Consider the following 20,758-nt stretch of genomic DNA (forward strand, 5'->3'; position numbering starts at 1 on the left):
CATGGCTCCCTAGTGCTCAGACTTCACCAAGGGAATCCGGAGGATGGGAGACTAGGATCTACCCACATGTAGCCCTCCACATCCTGGATCACCCCTCCCCACCACACACACACACACACACACACACACACACACACACACACACCCTGTAAATGGTCCTCCACTACCCACGACATATGGTGGGGGGAGTGGTCTGGGGATGCTGGCTGAGGTGAGAAGCCCTAGTTTTAGCAATTCTTAGGGAAATTTGAAAATGTTTGGTGCCCACTCCTTAGTGGCTTTTGGGGGTAGGGAAAAGCGGGGGCCGCTGGCTGCTAGCCGAGGCTGGCCTTGAAAACCTGACCCCCCTGCCTACCTTTCCTGAGTGCTGAGGAGCACACACCAAGTCTGAAGGGGTTATGAGATGAAGAGCGGCCAGTGACTGGCCCAGGGCCACACAACTGTGACTAAGTGGTCTGGTCTCAGCTGTGTCCTTCCCTGCTGCAGAAATGGGTGACTGTATACAGAGAGGACAGGAATATGTGAAGTCAGTAAGACAGGCGTATAGGAATGAAGGGCTGCCCAGAGCAGCCAGCTGTGATCCATGTTGGGCGGAGCCTTTGGGATAGGGGACTAAGCTGTGACTCTGATGGCCTCCTGGTGGCTCCCAGCAACACCCAAATACTGTGGCTTCACATCCACCAACTAGGCTAGGGTGTCCGCCCCCACCTCCCAGGAGCTCCTGAAACTACTTTCCTATGGAGAGAAGGGAAACTGAGTTCCTGAGATGTAAGAAGGCACAGGGCTCATGGTTTTTTGTGACAGCCGAGGGTGCCATCTCTCCTAGCCAGAGTCAAAAGGCACACCCGTGATTTGCTCCAACCCCCTCCTCCTAGTTACTAGGCACTGATAACGGCGCCCTCCCAACACCCCACCCCACCCAACCTCTAGCTGGCTGAGCCCCAGACATTAGCGCCTGCTCACCCACACTACAGGGAACTCCCCATCTTCATTACAACACTCTTCTGAGAGGTGGGTAGGAGTCAGGAGGCTGGAGGCTCTTGGCTGTTGCTGTGCTCAGTCTTGGAAGGCAGGTGTGCCAGGGCAAAGGTGAGGATTCCTCGAGGGCCTGGAAGTTCCTGCCATGCGGGTTTGAGGGGCTAGTGTTGGTGGGTGGGCGGGAACCTGGAAGGAGGTATATGGGTGTGTGTCAATGGGCCAGGGCCCCAGGAGGGGCCAGAGCACACTCCATAAGGGGATGGCTGCTATTCATACACCCTGCGGAAATGACTTTTCAAATGCGTAGAATCGCAAGCATGCAAATGAGAGGCTTGTTCAATATGAATGATCGGCCCTTGAATAGCTATTATTACATGGCACATTGCCACAATTATGTTGTTCACTTAGTATCGCTGTCCTCCTCCCCCTCCCCCTCCTCCCCGAAAGGATGGGAAAGGAAGGGGCACCCCCATTGGCATCCTCCTTCCTTCCACTCCCCTTCTTCCAAACTTGCTGTCAGAGCCACAACTTGGCTGTGCCCCTGTGACTGTTGGAAGGGGACCACTTTCCCTTCCCTGGGAGAAAGAGCTGCCAGATTCTCCTTGCTTTCTCCTGCGAGCGCGCGCTCACACCCCCGAGGCTCGTCTTTGTCCCCTGGGGCCCAGGAGTTTTCAGATCTCAGAGCAGCTGGTCTGGGATTCTGAGCTGGAAGCTGCTCTCTGCCCAGCAGGGCTGGAATTAGAGGAGAGGGAGAGGGAGAGCCGAGTGGGCAGTGGGCTTCTGCCGTCCTCCCACTTCCTCACCCCCAGCTGAGGCCCAGGCCTGAGTGGGGGAAGTTACTCCTGTAGTTTTCGGGGTGGGTGGCTTCAGGGGAGGGGGCCGGAGCCCTGTGCTGTGGTGGGTGGAGGCCAGAGCCCACCCATCCATCATCCGGCAGCTACTAGCCCTGGGGCTGACATGGCTATTACGGGCTTGGGAACTGAGTGCTCAATCTCTTCCAAACCGTCACCTCCACACTCTACCCCTGCTCCAGCTCCTCTCAGAACTCAGGAGTGGGAGCTACTGACGAGAGCATATTGTGACATTAAGGCTACTTGAGCAGTGTATGGGCTCTTTAGGATCCCTCTCCTCAATCCACTGCAAGAGACAGTCCGGAGTCAAAATCTGAGAAGGCCTCCAGAGTGGTGGTGTGACCCCTCTGCGCACGCCCCCTTCCCTTACACACCTCCCACCCTGCTTCCAGCAGGGATAAAGATTGAACAAGTGGCCCCGGGGAGAGAAGGAAAGACTGAAAAGTAGAGATGGGAGGGGGATGCTGCTGGGAGCCTCACCTGGGAAGAGTAAGTAATTCAGCCACCTCCTACGGTTTCCTTAATCTGTTACCTGAAGGGCCTCATCCTGTTGGCCGAGAAGGACATGTGGTTATCTGACTGGCTTCTCCAGTCCTTCCTGGGTGTTCAAGGGGTTTGATCCCTGTGTGACATCAGACAAATCATTAGCCTCTCTGAACCTTGTCACCTCTCCCCCACGGTTAGGGCGGATGGGAATGAATGGGCTGATGAGGGCTTGCTTGTCTATAAAGGTCTCCAAGAGGCTGGGATGAAATGCTTTTGACAGACAAGGAGACAGAGGTTTAGGGAGTCTGAGACATATGTTAAACAACAGTCTGAGGTGGGTGCCAACTGTTCCCTCTAGGGTGACTGTTCACTGGGTAATATAATCTAGATTTGAGAAGAGCTTTGTGTGTGTGTGTGTGTGTGTGTGTGTGTGTGTGTGTGTGTGTGTGTGTGTCTGCGTGTGCACATGCTAGTGAGTGGCAGGCAGAGTCTTGAACTTGTGATCCCTCTGCTTCAGAGGCCCAGGATTACAGGCATGCGCCTGGGGTCAAAGGCATGCACTACACCTCCTGGTTTCGGAATAGCATTTTATGCTAACCGCCCCCTTCTGAAGTGTGTCGGCTGGTGGGGTGCTCTACACCCTGAGAAGGGAACTCCTCACCCCCTGCTCTCCCTGCTGTTCACTGTCCCAGTCTCTAGAGAGGTTACAGCCGATCCATGTGACCAGGTTTAAGGAGGAGGCATCTGGGCCTTGACCCTCGTGCTTTGGATAAGACTTTGGGGCTGGAGAGATGATGGTTCAGTGGTTAAGAGCACTGGTGGTTCTTCCATAGGACAGAGTCATGGGTTCGATTCCCAGCCACATGGTGGCTACCAGTTGTCTGTAACTCCAGTTCCAGGGGATCTGATGCCTCCTCCTTCGGGATTCTTCATGTTCATGCTGCATAGACATACATGAAGGCAAAATACACACACACATAAAATAAAGAAATGTATTTTTTAAAAAGACTTGATTTTGGTTTTTTTTTTTTTTTCAGATTTACTATGTGTGTGTGTGTGTAGGTGCACACTTGTGTGGGTGTCTGTGGGCGCCAGAAGGGGGTGTCTGATTCCCTGAAGCTGGAGTTGTGAGCACGCCTATTTGGGTGCCAGGAACTAACAGCTAGTGCTCTAACCTGAGCCATCTTTCCATCTTTTTGTTTTTGAGGCAGGTTCTCCGGAAGCTCAGGCTGGCCTGGAACAACTCCTACCACAGCCTCCCAAACAGATTATAGGTGTGACAGTTTTTCTTTCCCTTCTTTCCCGCCTCAGTTTATCTAGTGCTGGGAAACGGAACCCAGGCCTCCCATGCTGAGCACACACTCTAGCCTTGAATTACACTAACTGCCCTATTTGGGGGGTGAGGCTTGGACCTAGGGCCTCCAACTTGCTAAGCCTTTACCTAAGCCTATACTCCCAGCCTCTGTTTTTCCATCAGTGAAATGGGTGTTAAATACAGATCTCACTGTTCGGAGGAGGGCTCTTGGGCTGTGGGTAGTAATAAATAAGAGTTACTTTGGTAGCTGGGCTGAGGAATTAAGAATTGAAGGTGGATAGTGGGCCCAGGATGCCTTCCATAAATGCTAAGGGCTTAGGGCCTTCTGTGTCCTGGGAAGCACCCTCTGCCCTCAGGGAACTCCCGCATCTATATGGAAACAAAGGCAAGGGACCTTGCTGGTGGAGGGGAAGAGATTTGGTAGGTCCCAGCTAAAAGGAGATACCAAAACAGGTTTAGGGCCCCGAGGGGAGAGGGGAGGGCTATCTCCTACCCTCCCCCATCTCCTGTCACTGGAAGAAGGAAATGGGAGGCTGCAGGGTAGGGGCCTCAGCTGCTTTATGCAGCTGCCCCTTAACCCTGAGGAAGGGGTGACATTGAGAGGGTCAGGAGGAGCTTCGGGGAAATTGAGGAAGGGACCACCCCAGGACGGGGTTTGGTGAGGTGGTGGCTGATGGGTGGGGGCAGCTTCCAGTTGTAGTCCCAGGTAGAACCTGCCCTGGCAATCTATCCTTGAGCCTCAGCCCCTCCCCCACGTCTCTTCCCCAGGTCCCGAGAGAGCGACATGATGGTGGAATCTGCATCGGAGACAATCAGGTCGGCTCCGTCGGGTCAGAACGGCGTGGGCAGCCTCTCTGGGCAGGCTGATGGCAGCAGCGGGGCCGGGACGGCCGGCGCGGCTCCGGCTGCGGGCCGGGACGGCTCGGGCAGGGAGGCCGCCGCCGCCGCCGCCGCGGGAGCGGACTGCAATGGCGAGATGACCTCCACCGAGCTGCTGCACTTCCAACAGCAACAGGTAGGAGCCGGCTGATCCCCTCGGGCCTTTGTCCCCCACCCGCTGGGCCACCCGGGTGTCCGTCGCTGCTCTGTCCTGCCCAACACCCTGTCTTTCAGATAGTGAGAAGGGCCAGCCTCCAGGGGCTTCCCTGTGTGTCCGCTGTTCTGGTGGCTAGCCTGAGCTTGGGGAGCTCCAAGTGGTACTGTGGGCCCAAGTTTATGAAGTTTGCAATAGTCCCAGCAAAGCCATAAGGGCCGACAGCCGCCTGGGCAGCAGGCTTTGAAAGCCTGTGTTGAGTCTGTGGGTGTCTTGGCTCTTACAGGCACGGGGCTGGGGAACTGGCTGTATGAACAGGTTTGGGAGTGTGTGCTGTGCACACAGGGGTTTTTATTTGTGCTGTGAACCAAGGCTGCCCAAGTCTCTGAGCTGAGCTGAGAAGAGGTTAAACTTACAGGCCAAAGAGTGTGGAAAGAGGCCCAGGAAGGGAGAAGAAGGGCAATCTCTCTCTCTCTCTCTCTCTCTCTCTCTCTCTCTCTCTCTCTCTCTCTCTCTCTCACACACACACACACACACACACACACACACACGTTTTTTTCAAGATAGGGTTTTTCTATGTAACAGTCGTCCTGGATCTCGCTCTGTAGACCAGGTTGGCCTAGAACTCACAGAGATCCACCTGCCTCTGCCTCCCAGTGCTAGGATTAAAGGCGTGTGCCACCACCTCCCTATCTTATTTTTATATTTTGAATTCTGTGTATATCTGCATTCTGCACACAGTATGTGCTGGTGAGTTCAGGTGCCTGCAAAGGCCCCAAGCGTCAATACTGTGTAGCTGGGATTATAGATGATTATGAGCCACCTGATACAGGTGCTAGGAATCGAACTCAGGTCCTCTGGATGAGCAGCAGATATTCTTAACTGCTGAGCCATCTCTCCAGCCCAGGTTTGTATTTTTTTTTTAAAGAAGATTTATTTATTTATTTATTTATTTATTTATTTATTTATTTATTTATTATGTATGTGTTCTGTCTGGAAGTATGCCTGTATACCAGAAGGCGGCACCAGATCTCATTACAGATGGTTGTGAGCCACCATGTGGTTGCTGGGAATTGAACTCAGGACCTCTGGAAGAGCAGCTGGTGCTCTTAACCTCTGAGCCATCTCTCCAGCCCCCCAGGTTTATATTTTAGGAACCCAGTCTGTGTCCCCTTTCCTCTTTTATGACTATAATCTCACCTCTCTGAAAACCCAAGGGCACTATGTGAAGAACCTAGTTAGCTTATGAGTGAGCAGGTCTCAGCCCCACCTAACCAAGGGTTAGGGTGGAGGAGATAATGCTTGAAGGATTCAGAAGAACCAGCCCAGCCAGCCCTGGCCTTGGGAGTCTTCTTGTTTGACTTTGCCTCTTAAACTGTTGCTGGTGGCCTGGCCCTTAGGGGCTCAGCTGGGAAAGCAGAGCAGGGGGACCCTGGGTGCTCTATACCAGCCTCACCTGTGCGGCCAGGGCCTTCCTGCTCCTCGGGACACTGCTGTCACCCAGGCTCCTCCCCACCCCACACCACCCCCTCTTAACACCTAAGGCTCCAGGCTCGCACCTGAAGCAGCTCACCAAACAGGGACCGAAGGAACCTGTCCTGAGTCTCAGGCGGCACCCTAGCAGCCGCAGGGCACGGCCTTACCACTAACGTACTGATTGTTAGGATGTGAAGCAGCTGGGTGAGACGCTCACACTTGTTCAAGTAGGTGTGAAAAATAGGGGAGTTTCTGTGTGTGTTGTTTGCATGTGTGTGCTCCTGTGTACAGAGGGCAGAGATGGGTTTAGGGGACCTTCTTAGTCACTCTCCATATTTATGGGTTTTTTTGTTTTGTTTGTCTTTGTTTTGTTTTGAGACAGGGTCTCACTATTAGCCATTGCTGGCCTGGAGCTTGCTGTATAGACCAGGCTGCCCTGGAACTCAGAGATCTACCTGCCTTTTTTTTTTTTTTTTTTTTTTTAAAGATTTATTTATTATGTATACAGCATGTATGACTGCAGGCCAGAAGAGGGCATCAGATCTCATTACAGATGGTTGTGAGCCACCATGTGGTTGCTGGGAATTGAACTCAGGACCTCTGGAAGAGCAGTCAGTGCTCTTAACCTCTGAGCCATCTCTCCAGTCCCCTCTTCCTGCCTTTCTATGCTAAGATTAAAGGAGTAAGCCAGCACACCTAGCATCTTATTTTTTATAGTGTGTGTGTGTGTGTGTGTGTGTGTGTGTGTGTGTGTGTGTGTGGTGTTCACATGCCACAGTGCATGTATGGAGCTTTGAAGAGTCAGTTCTCCTATCATGTGGGACCCAGGGATCGAACTCAGATCTTCAGGGATATGATCTTTGGATGTTGGTGGGCAATGTCACATCATCCTTCTTAAGCAGACTCTCTGGGGGAATAGACCCACTGAGTCTGTGCTTTCTGCTGAGACAGAATACTTTTTTTTTTTTTTAATCAAAATATAACTAAACATGGGCTCTTGCAGAGGACTCAGGTTTGATTCACAGCACCCATGTGGCAGCTCAAACATCTGCAATGCCAGTTTGGGGATTCAGTTCCTTCTTCTGGCCTCTGTAGGCACCTGCATTCATGTGCATATATGCACAGACACACACTTACATATACATAATTAAAAATAAATCTTAAAAAATGTACCCCTAGAGCCTTTCCAAGGCCACGCATCTCTTTGCAAAGAGAACTATGCAAAATTTCAAATGTGGCAGAGGGTTGGAGGAGCTGCCTCAAATGGAAACTTAAACAAAAAACAAAAAAACTTGGGGCCAGCAAACTGGCTCAGGGGCTTGCAGCCAAACCTGACAACCTGAGTTCGATCCTTAGGACCCACGAGGTAGAAGGAAAGACCTGACTCCAGGAAGTTGTCTCCTGACCCGCACACATGTCCTGTGGCTTGTGTACACGCACACATACCCACAAAATACATAAACAAAATGTAATTCCCAAAAAGAAAATAGAAAGCTTGCCATGAGGTATAAACACAGGCCTCTGGTTAACTGGGGAGATGTTTGGGCGGGAGAGACGGAACTGTCTGTACTGATCAAATTTCTGGGCCCTGCCCTGTACACGGACCATGACTTACCATCTCAAGTCCACGTTCCAGTCGCTCCTGTTTGTTTTGGGGACCATCCCAAAGTCCTGGAAAATCCTGTATCGGCTTCACAAAATAATCTGGGATGGCCGTTTTATCCATCTGGACTCACCGTGGGCGAAGTGCCCAGGCCCAAGGAAAATATGTGAGATTTAAGAAAAGGTTTCATTGGCTCCAAACCTTGAAAATAACACTACAAAATTAAAATGATAAAATTTTCAATTAAAGTGAAACATAGTCTGTGGGTCATTCTTCCACTTCCAGCAGATGAACTGAGGCTTTGGGAGAGGACATTCAGCAGCTCTTGGTCCCCTAAAAGTAGGTGTTATTATTGGCGGGGGAAGCAAGATCAAGGAAGGGAAGTTATCTGTTGGTTCCACCTGCCTTTCAGCCATAAGCAGGAAGTCTGTAGAAGACAGCCTTTGGATTCACTGTGACATTAAATGTCATCAAATTGCCTCAGCATCCCTGGGGAGAGAGGCCACTTTGCTGATGAGGCAGCCAGAGGCAGCAGTGACAGCCGCCAGGTGCCTCATTCAGGGCTCAGCCCTCTCTCTCTCTCTCTCTCTCTCTCTCTCTCTCTCTCTCTCTCTCTCTCTCTCTCTCCCTCCTTGTCCCTCCCACTACAGCCACAGTGACCTGGGAGATGTGGGAGGAAGAACTTCTCACACACAGTAGGTGCTAAATGCATGTGTGAATACTCAGTGAGTGAGAATACCTCCTGCCTGGCTAAAGGGGTCTCTTAAAACAAGAAAGAAAAGCAGGACCCATGAGACATGGGTCACTGGGTAAAAGCACTTGCTGAACCCATGGTAGAAGAAGAAAACTAAGAGTTGAAAGTTGTCCACACACTTGCACCGTGGCAACAGGGCCCCTGCACAAATGTACACACACACGAATAATAATTTAAGAAAATAGACGGGGGGGGGGGTCAATTTAAAGCCAAGTATAGTAGCACATTCCTATAATCCCAGCACTCAGGAAGCTGAGGCAAGAGGGTCTCAAGTTTAAGAACAGTCTGGGCTCCTTGGTGAGACCCTGTCTCCGACATAAGCAGCCCTGGGGCCCTGGAGATGGCTGAGTGGAGAGGGTGCTTGCTGTAAAGCCTGAGAGCCCGAGTTTGGATCCTTAGCACCCACATCAAAGTTGGGTGTGGTAGAACAAACCTATAATCCCAGCATAGTGTGTTGGGGTGACAGGGAGACAGGAATCCCTGGAGCTGGCTGGCCAGCTAGTCTACTTCAAACTACAAGCCCAGCCGTGTTCAATGAGAAACACTGTGTCTAAAAATAAGATGGGAATGGGGGGCGGGGCTAGGGGTTGACACAATTAGAATACATTGTATACATGTCTGTAATCCTTGAAGAATAGATGAATACACATTTTTAAAGTAATGTGGCAAAGCAATTGAGAACATCCCAAAGTCAACCGCTGGCTCAACACGTGTCCTGCACAGGTGAACACACTGGCGCACACACACGTGTGAACACACACTTGTGTGAACACACAAAGGCATCCTCGCTGAGCGTGGTAGCACTTCAGTACTTAGGTGCAGGAGGAAGGCTGTGGGGAAATTCAAGGTCATCCTCAGATTCACAGAGTAGGAGGCTAGCCTACATGAATCCCTGTGTCAAAACAAAAGGAAGGCTGGGAGGACCAACCATCGCCCCGAGCTTGCTGGAGGCAGTCTGACAGTCTGTCCTGCCCTCCTAGGGTCTCCCAGCCCCAGTCCCTTTGTCTGTGGGTCCCTGTCTCTTTGGTAAACAAGTCCTGGAAATGCAGTCCTGGCCTTTAGGAGTAATGAGTTGAGAGACAGCCAGACAGGGCGAGTCAGAAGGCAGGCGGCTGACAGGACTTGAGGCTGGAGCAAACAGTGCTGGAGAGGCCAGCCACGTCACTTCCAAGAGCTGGTGCTCTGTCTCCATGCAACAGCAGGCTGGGACCTTGTTTAAACAGAGGTGAGGGGGCGACCCAGCTTAGCTGCCAGGCCAGTTCCGGCTGCAGAGTCCCTTGCTGGCTACCCCATTTCAGTATTTCCCAGAGCCGTTAGTACTAACGGAGCCACTGGAGAGCCAGGCTCGGTTTTCTCCCTGGAGCTTTCCCACATCCTCCACAGCCGCGCTCTCTGTGGAGACTATCCTGTAAAGGTGGTGTGGGAGGACCACAGACCTTTCAGGAACTCTAGGCCGTGGTGATGTAGCTCAGTTGGTAGAGTGCTGGCCCTACACATGTAATGCCCTGGGTTCGATCCCCAGCTGCTGTATAAACTGGGCATGACATCACTCACAGGCCTGTAACATCAGTACTTGAAAGATGGAGACCGGAACACCCGAAGTTCAAGGTCATCTTCTGCTACGATATTGAGTTGGAGGTCAGCCTGAGCAAGGCACAGTTGAGGCTCGTTTTGCCTCTGCTACTGAAAATGCTGTGGGGACCCACAAATACCCCGTGGGCTTGAGCCGTGAGAGGTGTGCCCCTGCCCTGATTTTGGAAGGTCTTAGGGACTGGTCTGGTTTGCTGGCAGACAGCTGGACTTGGGGCCAGGAGGGCTGAACTGGCAGAGTGGGGGTAGGCAGAACCAATGGCCACTGAGCTGAAAGGCGTCCTGGGCCCCCAGAGCCAGCGTTCCCATTGTCCTTGGGTTGCAGGGGTGACAGGTCAGAGAGGGTCACCAGAGGGTTGCCTAGCGTCTGGGAACTCCCACTGCAGTTGCCATGGCAACCGGGCCAAATCCCACCCCGTCACATCCTGTGAGGAGATTCAAAAGGGTTGGGGGGCTGAGCCCAGTAATGGGCTTTTAACTCACCCCCTCCAAAGAGATGGGGGTTGGGGAGTCAGGGGGCTGGGGGGAGGGGAGAGGAAGAATGGAAAGAGCTTTTCCTCCATCTGGCCTCTTCTGCCAGGCTCCTTAGGAGGACTGGGTGGAAAGGGAGCTTCCAGAGGGGATGAGCCCCGCCTCGCCGCCCACAGGCTGCCAACAGTTGTCTGAAGCCTTCCTGCTGGTCAGGGCCGTATCTGCAGTACTCCAGCCTCTCGCCCTGGATTCCTCTGTGTCAGCTTTGATCCTTTAACTTCTGGAGATGGAGTCCCTCCCCAGAGGACTGGGGTGTGCGGAGGAAAACCACTCGGGTGGGGAGCGGTTCAGAACTGTACCTCAGCACAGAACAAGTAGATGGGGAGAGGTGGGTGAGAAGGTGGGGGCTGAGGGGTGGGGGCATGGCTGCCCGCCACTTCAGTAAGCCGAAGGCCATCCTGTCTGCCAAGAGGTAGCCCCTTTAGGAGAAAAGAAGGGGCCCAGAGCCTGGGGGAAGGACCCCTGGCTTGCTTTCCGCCAGGAGCGGCATACAGAGCTTCTCTGCGCCGGCTCCCTGCTGTTACCTCCTTTCCACAGAAGCCAGGATTACTCCCCACCCAGGAGAACAGTGGGGGCGGGGTAGTCTGTTTCTCCTGAGGGTTCAAGTGGAGAGGGTTGAATTCCAGTACCCCGTGGGCTCCCCTGGAACCTACAGTGTGAGCTGGGGTTGCTCTAAAATGCCCTCATAGGATCCCTGGGGAAGGTATCTGCCGGGTTCTAATCTAAACCCAGCCCCTGAAGAAGTGGCTGGGGCCAGGCAGTGTGGAGTAGACCCACTTCTGGAGAATTCTACAGCTAAGACAGAGGACCTGACTGTGAGCCATGCCGTCCACCTCTGCACTTCCACTCCTTGTCGACGCCTCGATGCCGTCCCCTCAGACACTGGACCCCAAGCCCTGCCTCTCCCAGAACCATGCCAAGCTGGCTTTGGCTGTCACTGGGAATCAAGCTGCTGAGAGGCCCACCTGCAAGGGCAGGACACGGGAGCTGTCCAGGGACAAAGTCCTTTCTCTGCCACTGGCCCATGGCTGGTCTGCACCTGCTGAAGCCAGCCTCTCAAGAAGCGGGAACCGGCTGCAGTTGGCAGCAGGGGCCCCGAATCTGGACTGTCCTGGGGATGTCTCCCACCTGGGAGGCCTGTCTGTGCCTGTGCTTTCCTGGTTTTCATGTTAATGGTTCTAATTTGAGAATGTGCCGATGTCATTTTTACGAGGTTGGTGTAAAAAAAATTTACAGCCTTTTCCAAAAAGCTTTCTTAAAAAAAAAAAAAAAAAAAAAAAAAAAGATCCAAGGGAAGAAAAGTAGAATCACTTTGGGGGTTTTATAGTCTGCCCCCCTTCTCTGAGTAATTTTATCTTTATGCCTCTTCACTGGAGGAAAAAGCCTTACTGGTCTAGAACCTGTGTCTGCCTAGGCTAGTTTGGTCTATGGTGGTTGCTGCTGACCTCAGGCCTCTGACCCCTTCTCCCTGCCATCCCCTCCTTTGATCTGTCCGAAAGTTTTGAGGGATGGACGAGTATTTAAGGAACATGTATTAGACACCTGCTGTTTACTAGCAGGGGTTGGATAGCACAGAGCAGATGTGGATGTCGCCATCGAGATGGCTCAGTGGTTTAAGAGCACCGACTGTTCTCCTAGCGGACCGGGGTTTGATTCCCAGAACCCTCACGGTGACTCACAACTGTCTGTAATCTGATGCCCTCTTCCGGCCTCTGTGGCACCAGAATGGATGTGGTAATGGGCAAAAACAAACAAACAAGACCAGGACCGTACACATTAAAAGAAAAAAATACTAAAAGACAAAAACAAAACGGAGCAGGGCCGTGACTCAGCCAAGTGAAGTGCTTGGCATGCAAGCATTATTAAGACCCGAGTTCTAGCCCCCAATGCCCATTTAAAAAGCCTAGGCTCTCAGTGCTGGAAAGGCAGAGATGCTGGTTCGGCCAGCTACCTTGGCCAAATTGGCAGACTTAGGAAAAAAAACACCCTTGTCTCAAAAAACAAAGGGAGAGCTATTGAGGAGGATTCCATTGTTGAATCTTTACTGGTATGGTTTCCACATACAGGCGTGTGTGTGTGTGTGTGTGTGTGTGTGTATGTGTGTGTGTGTGTGTGTGTGTATTAGCACACATAGGAACATGTACATACACATATAGAAGAAGCCAAAAAAAAAAAACCCACTGCCTTTATTTACTGAGTTGCTCCGTGTGTGTGTCTGTAGAATTCAGCCTCAGCCTCTGCTATTTGGTTGAGGGGGAAGGAGAGAAATAGAAACAGACACAGAGAGAGTATATCTAGAGAGGTCCTGCTGTGTAGCCCAGGCTGGTCTCAAACTCCTGACCCTCCTATCTCTGCTTCCAGGTGCTGGAATTAGAAGCACGCGCCACCCGGCTGGCCTGTGTGTAGTTTATGATATACCTCATGTTTTGCTTTTTCTACCTCAGGGCCTTTACACCTCTCTTTTTCAGCCTTGAATACTCTCTCTGGGAAGAATTAGCCGCTTCTGCAGTGAAGTCTCCTCAGAGGTCTCCCTTGGCCATGTTTTATGTAGCTTGCTGTCCTCAGCATAAGGCTTAGCTGTGTCAGGTTTGGCCTGTGTGTTTGTCTGGTGGTCATATCAGCCCACTAAACTAGAGAGCTCAGGCAGTAAAGAGTTCCTCCTTGAACTTGGCAGTGGCTCCTGGGACAATAGGTCAGTGACTAAATTGTCCTGGGCCTGAAGCTGACAGCCTTTCCTAAGTTGCTTCTCAGATTTGAGACTGGGGGTGGGGGTGAAGGCCACACTCCTGAACACCTTCTGGGTCCCCCCTTCACCTAAATCCAGCCTGCTCCCAGCACATTAATGATCAAGAAAGGACCAATAAGGTGGCCCGGAGCTAAAGGTACTTGCCCTGCGAACTTAGTGGTCTGAGCTCGTCACGGAAGCTCACGTAAATATCAACAAATGTGGATAGGGCTGAATTCCAGTTTTGCCAGAAGGTTTCCCGAGACAGACGAGAAAGTGTGTTTCCGGAGTAAGACCAAGTCTAGGCCTGACCCTCGGTACTGCATGTGAACACAGCTCACTGATAGGGAGTCTCCCATTACCCGCTGGCTCAGGCTCATTTTTCCTGCCGAGTTCAGCCCTAGGTCTGGTGGACTTCGGCTCAGCTTCTGCCACTCTGCCTCTGGGTGAGCCCAAGACCCTTCTGGATCTCCATGTTCTTTTCTTTTTCTTTTACATGCATTGGTTTTTTGCCTGCATCCGTGTCTGGGTCTGAGCCGTTCATTACCTTGGACCTATTTCCTTGTCTGTGAAGTGAACAGTTACACCTGCCCTGCCTAGCTTAGTGCAAGGATGCTCCTGGACAGTTCCGTTAGCGTCTGCAGAGGTGCGTTGGCTCTGGCACTGTGGACCTCTTGGCCACCCTGACACCGCAGAAGCACCTTGGGTGTTTACTACAAAGCTCTTTACAGGTTTAGCCTTTGAACTTAGGATCACCCCCTGCCAGCCTTCCATACTTAGCCTGAAACAAGATGGACTTTGTGTGCAGGAATTATGCCTACTGTGCGTTGGGGGTGGGAAGCTCACGGATGAATCTGACAACATCCATGCTCTTAAGGGGCTCCTGGTCCAGTCGATTTAGCGGGTAAATAGTTGCTGTGGAACCCTGCTCTCCTGAGTTCGATCCCCAGAACCCATGTAAAGGGGAAAACTGACTCCACAGAGTTATTCTCTGATATCTCCACATATGCACACGCGCGCACACACACACACACACACACACACACGGTGGCTCCAGTTTCGTCAGCATCACTAGAGAAGTTGAGCTGGGCTGTGAGGTCAGGACTGGTTGTTTTCATGTCTCAGAGGCTGTGGGTCCAGGGGTTTATTTAACCCTCAGTGGCAGGGGCAGAAGACATTGGCACTTGGCTGCTTTACACTGATGAATGGAACTAGGAAGCTTCAATGCCTTAGACCTGCCTAGCCCAGTGGGCAGTCTTCAAAAGACAGCCTAGGTTGGGGATGCCCACGGCTCCCAGAGCACCGTCCTTAGCCAGGTGCGTGCACAGCAAAGCTCACGTTATAAAGTAGAGCCCAGGACAGCAGTTACTGCCCACACACCCACACTGCATGGTGTGTGACGTGTCGTGGCCATCTGAGGAGGGGAGCTTAGACCACAGTCCTGGAATCTGTCCACACCCATCACTCGGCACCTTCAGTGTATTCTTGAGGTGGTACTACATTCCAGGTAGGTCAAGGCTGTCTCTAGGCAAGGGTGAGAAAGGAACCTGCTTTGTCCCGGTAGGTGTCTCATCCCTCCAGGAGGCTGTGTGGGAAGAAGGGAAGGAGGCAGTGAGTGAGTGAGGTGCCTGGAGAGCAGGTGATCAGCTTCTGGGGCCCCTGCAGCCGGACTCCAGCCTTTCCTGTTGCCTCCCAGCACAGTCCAACGTTCTGCCTGACCTGGGGACTGTCTCAAGCCCTGTCAGCCCCCACATCTCACGTCAGGTGTGATAGCACACCACAAGAGCACCTCTTCTCCTTGTCCACTTGATGAGCAGACCCTCCAGGACTCCAGGGCCCTAGGGCCGTCACCTCTGGGTGCCCTACAGCATGGGAGTCCTACCACATGAGGGTGACATTGATGGTTCAGCTCCCTACTTTGTCCTCAGTCCTGTAGAGACCCCCTGTTCCCAGCAGCGGAACACCTGGGGGCAGGACCACCTACCGCCTAGCATGGCCTAGCACACAGTAGGCACTTCATACATGCTAATGAAGGAGGGAGAGAAGAAACAGATACCCCTGTGGGGGAATGGAGAGACGGGGGAGGGGGGGTAGACTGCCTCACCTAACTCAGCTGGCCTGAGGGAGAGCTCCCCAAGACAGGGTGGAAGGAGGGGAGCGAAGTCTGTGAGGTGGGGAGTGGAGGGCCTGTTGCCTCCAGGAATGAGATTGCAGGACCCCGTTACACACACCCCTCCCACCCACTCTCTCTCTCTCTCTCTCTCTCTCTCTCTCTCTCTCTCTCTCTCTCTCACACACACACACACACACACACACACATACACACACACCGCCCCTTGTAAATCTTGTAATTTCGTGCTCCAGGGAACCACAAAGAAAGAGAGTTGGTGAGGAATGAATTCAACTCCCCTGGCTACTCTGCAGCCCCAGAGACTGGGCTGGGCTCTCTCCCCAACTTCCCCAGAACCCTGCTGTTGTCCCCCCACATCAGGCTGTGTCCCCTTCCCACTGACTAGTGTCTCCTGAATCGCCTGGGCTAGTCAGCTCTGGGGTCAACCCCCACTCCCACCCCTTACCGCCCGGCTGCCTTCTGTGCCATCTCCACCCTGGAGGACAAGAAGAATTATGTGTATGGTTAGACGTGGAGGCCAATAAGAGCTAGGCGACAGAAGCCCGAATTCCTTCCTGGGGACCCCTGGGCCACCCCCTGCCTCTCCACACCCTTTACCACCCTCTCTTCCTGTAGTTTCTCCGAACCTCTTGACCCAGGAAGGTCCAATTTCTGCTTTCTAAAGAAAAGCCCTCAGGAGAGGCAGCATCCTGACTCCGCCTGGAAGTCTGGGCCATTTGGAGGGCGGAGCTGGGGGTGGTCAGGCAACGGGGGTACACCAGTGAGTATTTAGATAGTGCCCTAAGGTAAACTAGACGGAAGCCCCAGGAAGCCGTGCCGGTCAGCACCGTGAAGGACCACGCAGGCGGATCGTATATACGGTTACACTGGGTACACAGTGCGCACTCAGAGGGTGTTTGCGGAGCTGTGAGCGTCCACCACATATCCCGGCTGGGGCTGGGGCTGGAGGTGTGGCTCAGTGGTAGAGCGCTTGCCTGAGGAGGTGTAGGAGGCCCTGGGCTTGAGCCTCAGCCTCGGGGAAGAGGAGGCAGGGAAAGGAGAGAAAAGAGTTTCACCTTAAAGACGCTGGGGTAGGGGAATGGAATCCACGTGAGGAAGAAACAGGTGTGTGCGCCAGGGTGCGAGCCAGCTACAAGTTGGGCACCTTCATCTAACAAGTGTGGGCCGACAGGAGTGGGTGAGCAGAGAGCCACCTGGGGATTACTGAGAAGAAAAGCAGGCACACTTCCTGAATGCCAACGAGGCGCCAGCCTTGGTCTTTTCATCCCTCCGCATGATTCTGAAGTGGGTAGTGCCCCAGTTTTACGGATAAAGAGACATGACCACTGAGAGATGGGATGACTTACCCAAGGTCACAGCCAGTCAACTACAGAGCTGGGATTGCAGCCCATAGGCGCCTGGTGCCAAAGCCTTGCCTCCAGGGCCTGAATACATCTGCTCTGGCTCTCCAGGAGGCCTTTGAGGAACCTGGAACTGACTGGACAGCTCCCCGCTGCCACCACCTCCACCGCCAGGTCCTGGGGACAAGGTCTTGGCTGGGCCCCAGAGGAGCACATTCCTGGGCTGACCCTTCACTCTCCTACCAGACTGTCACCACCCACCTATTCACAGGCTGTACCCCACCCCCGATCCCACCCCACTCCACACACACATCCCATTCCTAGGATCCCCTTGGCTCAGTCCCTTGTCACTGGCCACCAAGTCCAGGCACTCATGTGACTGATCATTTAGACATAGCCTTCAAATCTGATCAGTTTCCTCGGGGCCCCTGACCCTTCCCCTCCACCCCCCCACCCCCCCACCTGTGTGCCCTAGCTTCATGGCAGTGCCCAAGAAGTAGGTAGCTTCTTGGTGGACACCCTCCTCCCCTCCTCAAACCTCAGGAGCAGGCTTCCAGGGCTGGTCAGTTGATCTTGGGTCAGTTAAGTTACTGACTTAACCTCCTAGAGATTTGGCTGCCTCATCTGGAAGAGAAGGCTACTAAGCCCCAACTCACAGCTTTATAACGGGGGATCAAGAACTTGCCTCCAGCCCTAAATGATGCCCAAGGATCTCTTAAGTTCAAAGTCAGCCTGGTCTTGAACATAGTGAGTTCCAGGGCAGCCATGGCCTGCCTCAAAAACAAACAGATAATAAAAAGAAATTTGTGAAGCACCAGGCACATGGGTTCTCAGTAAAAAGTAACTACTATTCTACCCTGAGTTCACCTTCCTGCCCTTTCACCTGGAGTCCTTTTGACCCTTGACCTTTGCTGTCCCAGTGGAAAATTCTGATCCCTGGGTGAGTCCTAGAAGACTACTGTGATTCTTACCACGACAGTTCCCAGCCTCTCCTACCTCCATCCTCACCCCAAGCCTATATGGACCTGTGACCCTCCCTCATGACCTTTGGGTGTTCCTCCTTACAGCCTGACCCCCCCCACCCCCTTCCGCGTACTCATCCCGGATCCCAGCCACTTCTGAGGGCCTTGCTGGGGCCTCGCACTGACTCAGCCCCTGTCTTACAGGCTCTCCAGGTGGCCCGGCAGTTCCTGTTACAGCAGGCCTCCAGCCTGAACTCCCCCGGGAACAATGACGGTAAACAGGCGGCCTCTGCGGTGCAGGTGAGGGGTGCACCCGCCCGCACCGGGCAGGGTTGGGATGGAGGACAGGGACTTGGGGGGATGCTAGGCCCAGGGAGAGGTCACGGACCCCTCAGAGCAAGCCCGCCTTCCCAGCCCCCCCAGTCCCCCCCCCCCCGAGGAAGTACAGTCATTGCTGGGCGGGGCCGAGGCACTAACACCTCCGTCTCCACCTGAGCGGCCAAGCCTGGGTCTGCCTGGCTTCTTTGTCTGCACCTCTCTCTGGACCTGACTCACCGGGGCTCCTCCTCCCGAGGGCTCTCAGGCTGTCCTCCTTCCTCCCCACGTGCTACCCAGTCCCCAGGCTGGGTCTCGGCCCCTCCCAGATTTCTCAGTTGAAGAATCACTGAGTCTCCCCTCCCCCTGGTCTCTCCCAGTCTCTCCCCATTTCCTGTCTCTTGCCGTCTCTGTCTCTTGTGTTTTCCTTTGCACAGTCTGCCCTTTTTTCCCTTCTCCCCTCCCCCCAGCCTGTCGGCCCATCTGGCTGGCTGGAGGGGGAGGGGGAGCGGCAGGAGGTGGGGAAGCCTGGCCTTCTGTTTACCTTTTGTGTCCCAAAGAACTCGGGAGAATCGCAGTCTGGGTCCCAATGGGTCACTACTCTGGCCGGCCGCTTCCTCCCGGGCGCCCGAGCCCCCTCCCCGCTGGGCCAGAGCGGGTGGCCGGGACAGAGGACTGGATTAAGCCAGGCTCTGAAAGGAAGTTTAAGTAAGGGAATGGGATGAGCACTGTGTAGAGTTGTTCCTGAGCCCTCTGAGGCCCCGAGGGGACCTGGAGAACTTAGGGGACAGGGACATAAAATAGACTCAGGGCACTTGAAGGATACAGCATGGTCCTGGAGAGGGTCCGGTGCTCACAGATAAGTTTTCTATGCTTTCTTCTTTCTTTCTTTTAAGCATATGTTTGGAAAGTGCTTTGAAAAAGTTCAAGGGGCCAGGCAGCTGTGCAGCCATAGCCATCGGTGGCCTCATCAATCTAAGCGACCTGAGGGTTCTTCCGAGTGGGGAGTGGGGAGCTGGCAAACGGTTGTGGCTGGGGCGTGGAGGGGGACAAAGTCTGGAAAGGCAACGGGAGAGGGAGGGAGGGAGATCTCAAGGGGAGACAGTTCTCAGGGGTGTGTGACTAGGTCGCAGAGGATGAGGGAGCTCCCCACGGATGTTCTCTGGGTCTCCAGCAGCCCTCCCCTTGCTGGCCTGGCTTAGCACCTCCTTATAAAGCAGGGAGGGGAGAGCTGTAGTACAGAAAGCCCCCCCCACACACACACACACTCCACAATTGGAAAGCATCAAGTGAACCCAGCGGGACAGGAGGAGGTGGATGGACTTGGAGGAGGACCAGCATCAGGGGACTTTCCAGCTGGGTGCTGGGATGGTTATCTGAAGATCACTTCCTTAGGACGCCTTCCCCTGCCAAAGAGAGCTGCCTCGAACTGGGCTCCAAGAGAGAAAAGGTGGCCCGCGGCTTGCCTTCTCACCTCCCAGAAATCAGCTTCCTCACCTGGGTGCAGATATCACGTGTTCGTGTTTGTGTGCGTATGTGTATGTACATGTGGAGGCCGAGATTACCTCACGTGTCACCCCAAGATAGATTCAGAATCATCTCCACCTCCGCAGACAGTCTCTCAGTGGCCTGGAGCTCAGCAGTCAGGTTACCCTGGCTGGTCCCAGAGGTAGAGGTGGAAGATCAAACTCAGGGTCTTCTCAAGCATTTACCGAAATGAACCACCTCACCCCACCCCACCCCTACCGGCCTGGATGCAGAGTGAGTATCCAAGGCTGGCCCTCTGCAAGTATTGCTGTCCTCATACCCGTGGGAAAGCTGCTATTATTAATCCATTTGCAAATGAGAAAGCCAAGGCTCAGAGAGAGTATCTAACTAGCTAGTCAGAGTTGCTCCATGCCCTAATTCCCGTTGATAAAAGGCCCTGACAAAAATCAGCTTAGGGTTTATTTGGCTCACAAGTCCAAGTTACATTCCATCATCGCAGGGAAGTCGAGGCAGGAACTCAAGGCGGCACATCCCAGAGGCAGAGAGAGTGGATGCGTGTGTGCCTAGTGTCAGCTCGTCTTCTCTCCTCTTCCACAGCCCAGGGATTGGTGCCAACATGCCACTCACTTCCGGGCTAGGCACACCCCCCCCCAATCAATTAATGTAATCAAGACAATCTCCTACAGGCATTCCCGAAAGCCAGCCTGGTCCAGACAATCCCTCATTGAGACTCTTCTCAAGCGATTCTAGGTTGTGTCAAGTTGACAGTTAAAACCGACTGCAACACCCTCCGGATAAGGCCAGAGACTAGCCCGAGCCCAGAGGACCGGCTTCAGGTCCGCTCCATGTGGTACCCCAGTCAGTGACATACCTGTGCCACTCAAGTCCCCGAAGTTCCTGAGCTGCTTCTCCCCAGTCCTGTTTATCCCGGGGTCAGGTCTGCCTCCCCTGCTTCCCACCCCACCCCATCTTCACTGTCTCTGAGGGGGGATCATGGGAGCTCTCTCCTCACATAGGACCCAGGGCTAATGGAGAAATGGGATGCCTAAGGCTGGGCCCCTTAGTAGAAAGGATGTGCTGTGGATTTGGGACTTGAGTGATGTGAGTAATGAAAGGAAGTTGTTGGGGTCCCATGGCCACATTCTGTGCCTGGACAGGTCACTTGTCCCTCACCTCCAAC

General features: G+C 53.5%; 1 protein-coding gene across 2 annotated transcripts in view; it reads left to right on the forward strand.

The window, feature by feature from the left end:
- Positions 1-20,758, forward strand: part of Foxp4 (forkhead box P4) — a 54,591-nt gene that overhangs the window by 15,324 nt on the left and 18,509 nt on the right. For both annotated transcript variants that reach the window (XM_028887216.2, XM_028887215.2), the window contains exons 2-3: positions 4,399-4,645; positions 17,980-18,075. In XM_028887216.2, coding sequence (XP_028743049.1) covers positions 4,415-4,645; positions 17,980-18,075 — 327 coding nt within the window. In that variant the 5' untranslated portion in view covers positions 4,399-4,414. The remainder of the gene's footprint in view (positions 1-4,398; positions 4,646-17,979; positions 18,076-20,758) is intronic.

The sequence above is a fragment of the Peromyscus leucopus genome, chromosome 16_21, assembly GCF_004664715.2.
Source record: "Peromyscus leucopus breed LL Stock chromosome 16_21, UCI_PerLeu_2.1, whole genome shotgun sequence".
NCBI lineage: Eukaryota > Metazoa > Chordata > Mammalia > Rodentia > Cricetidae > Peromyscus > Peromyscus leucopus.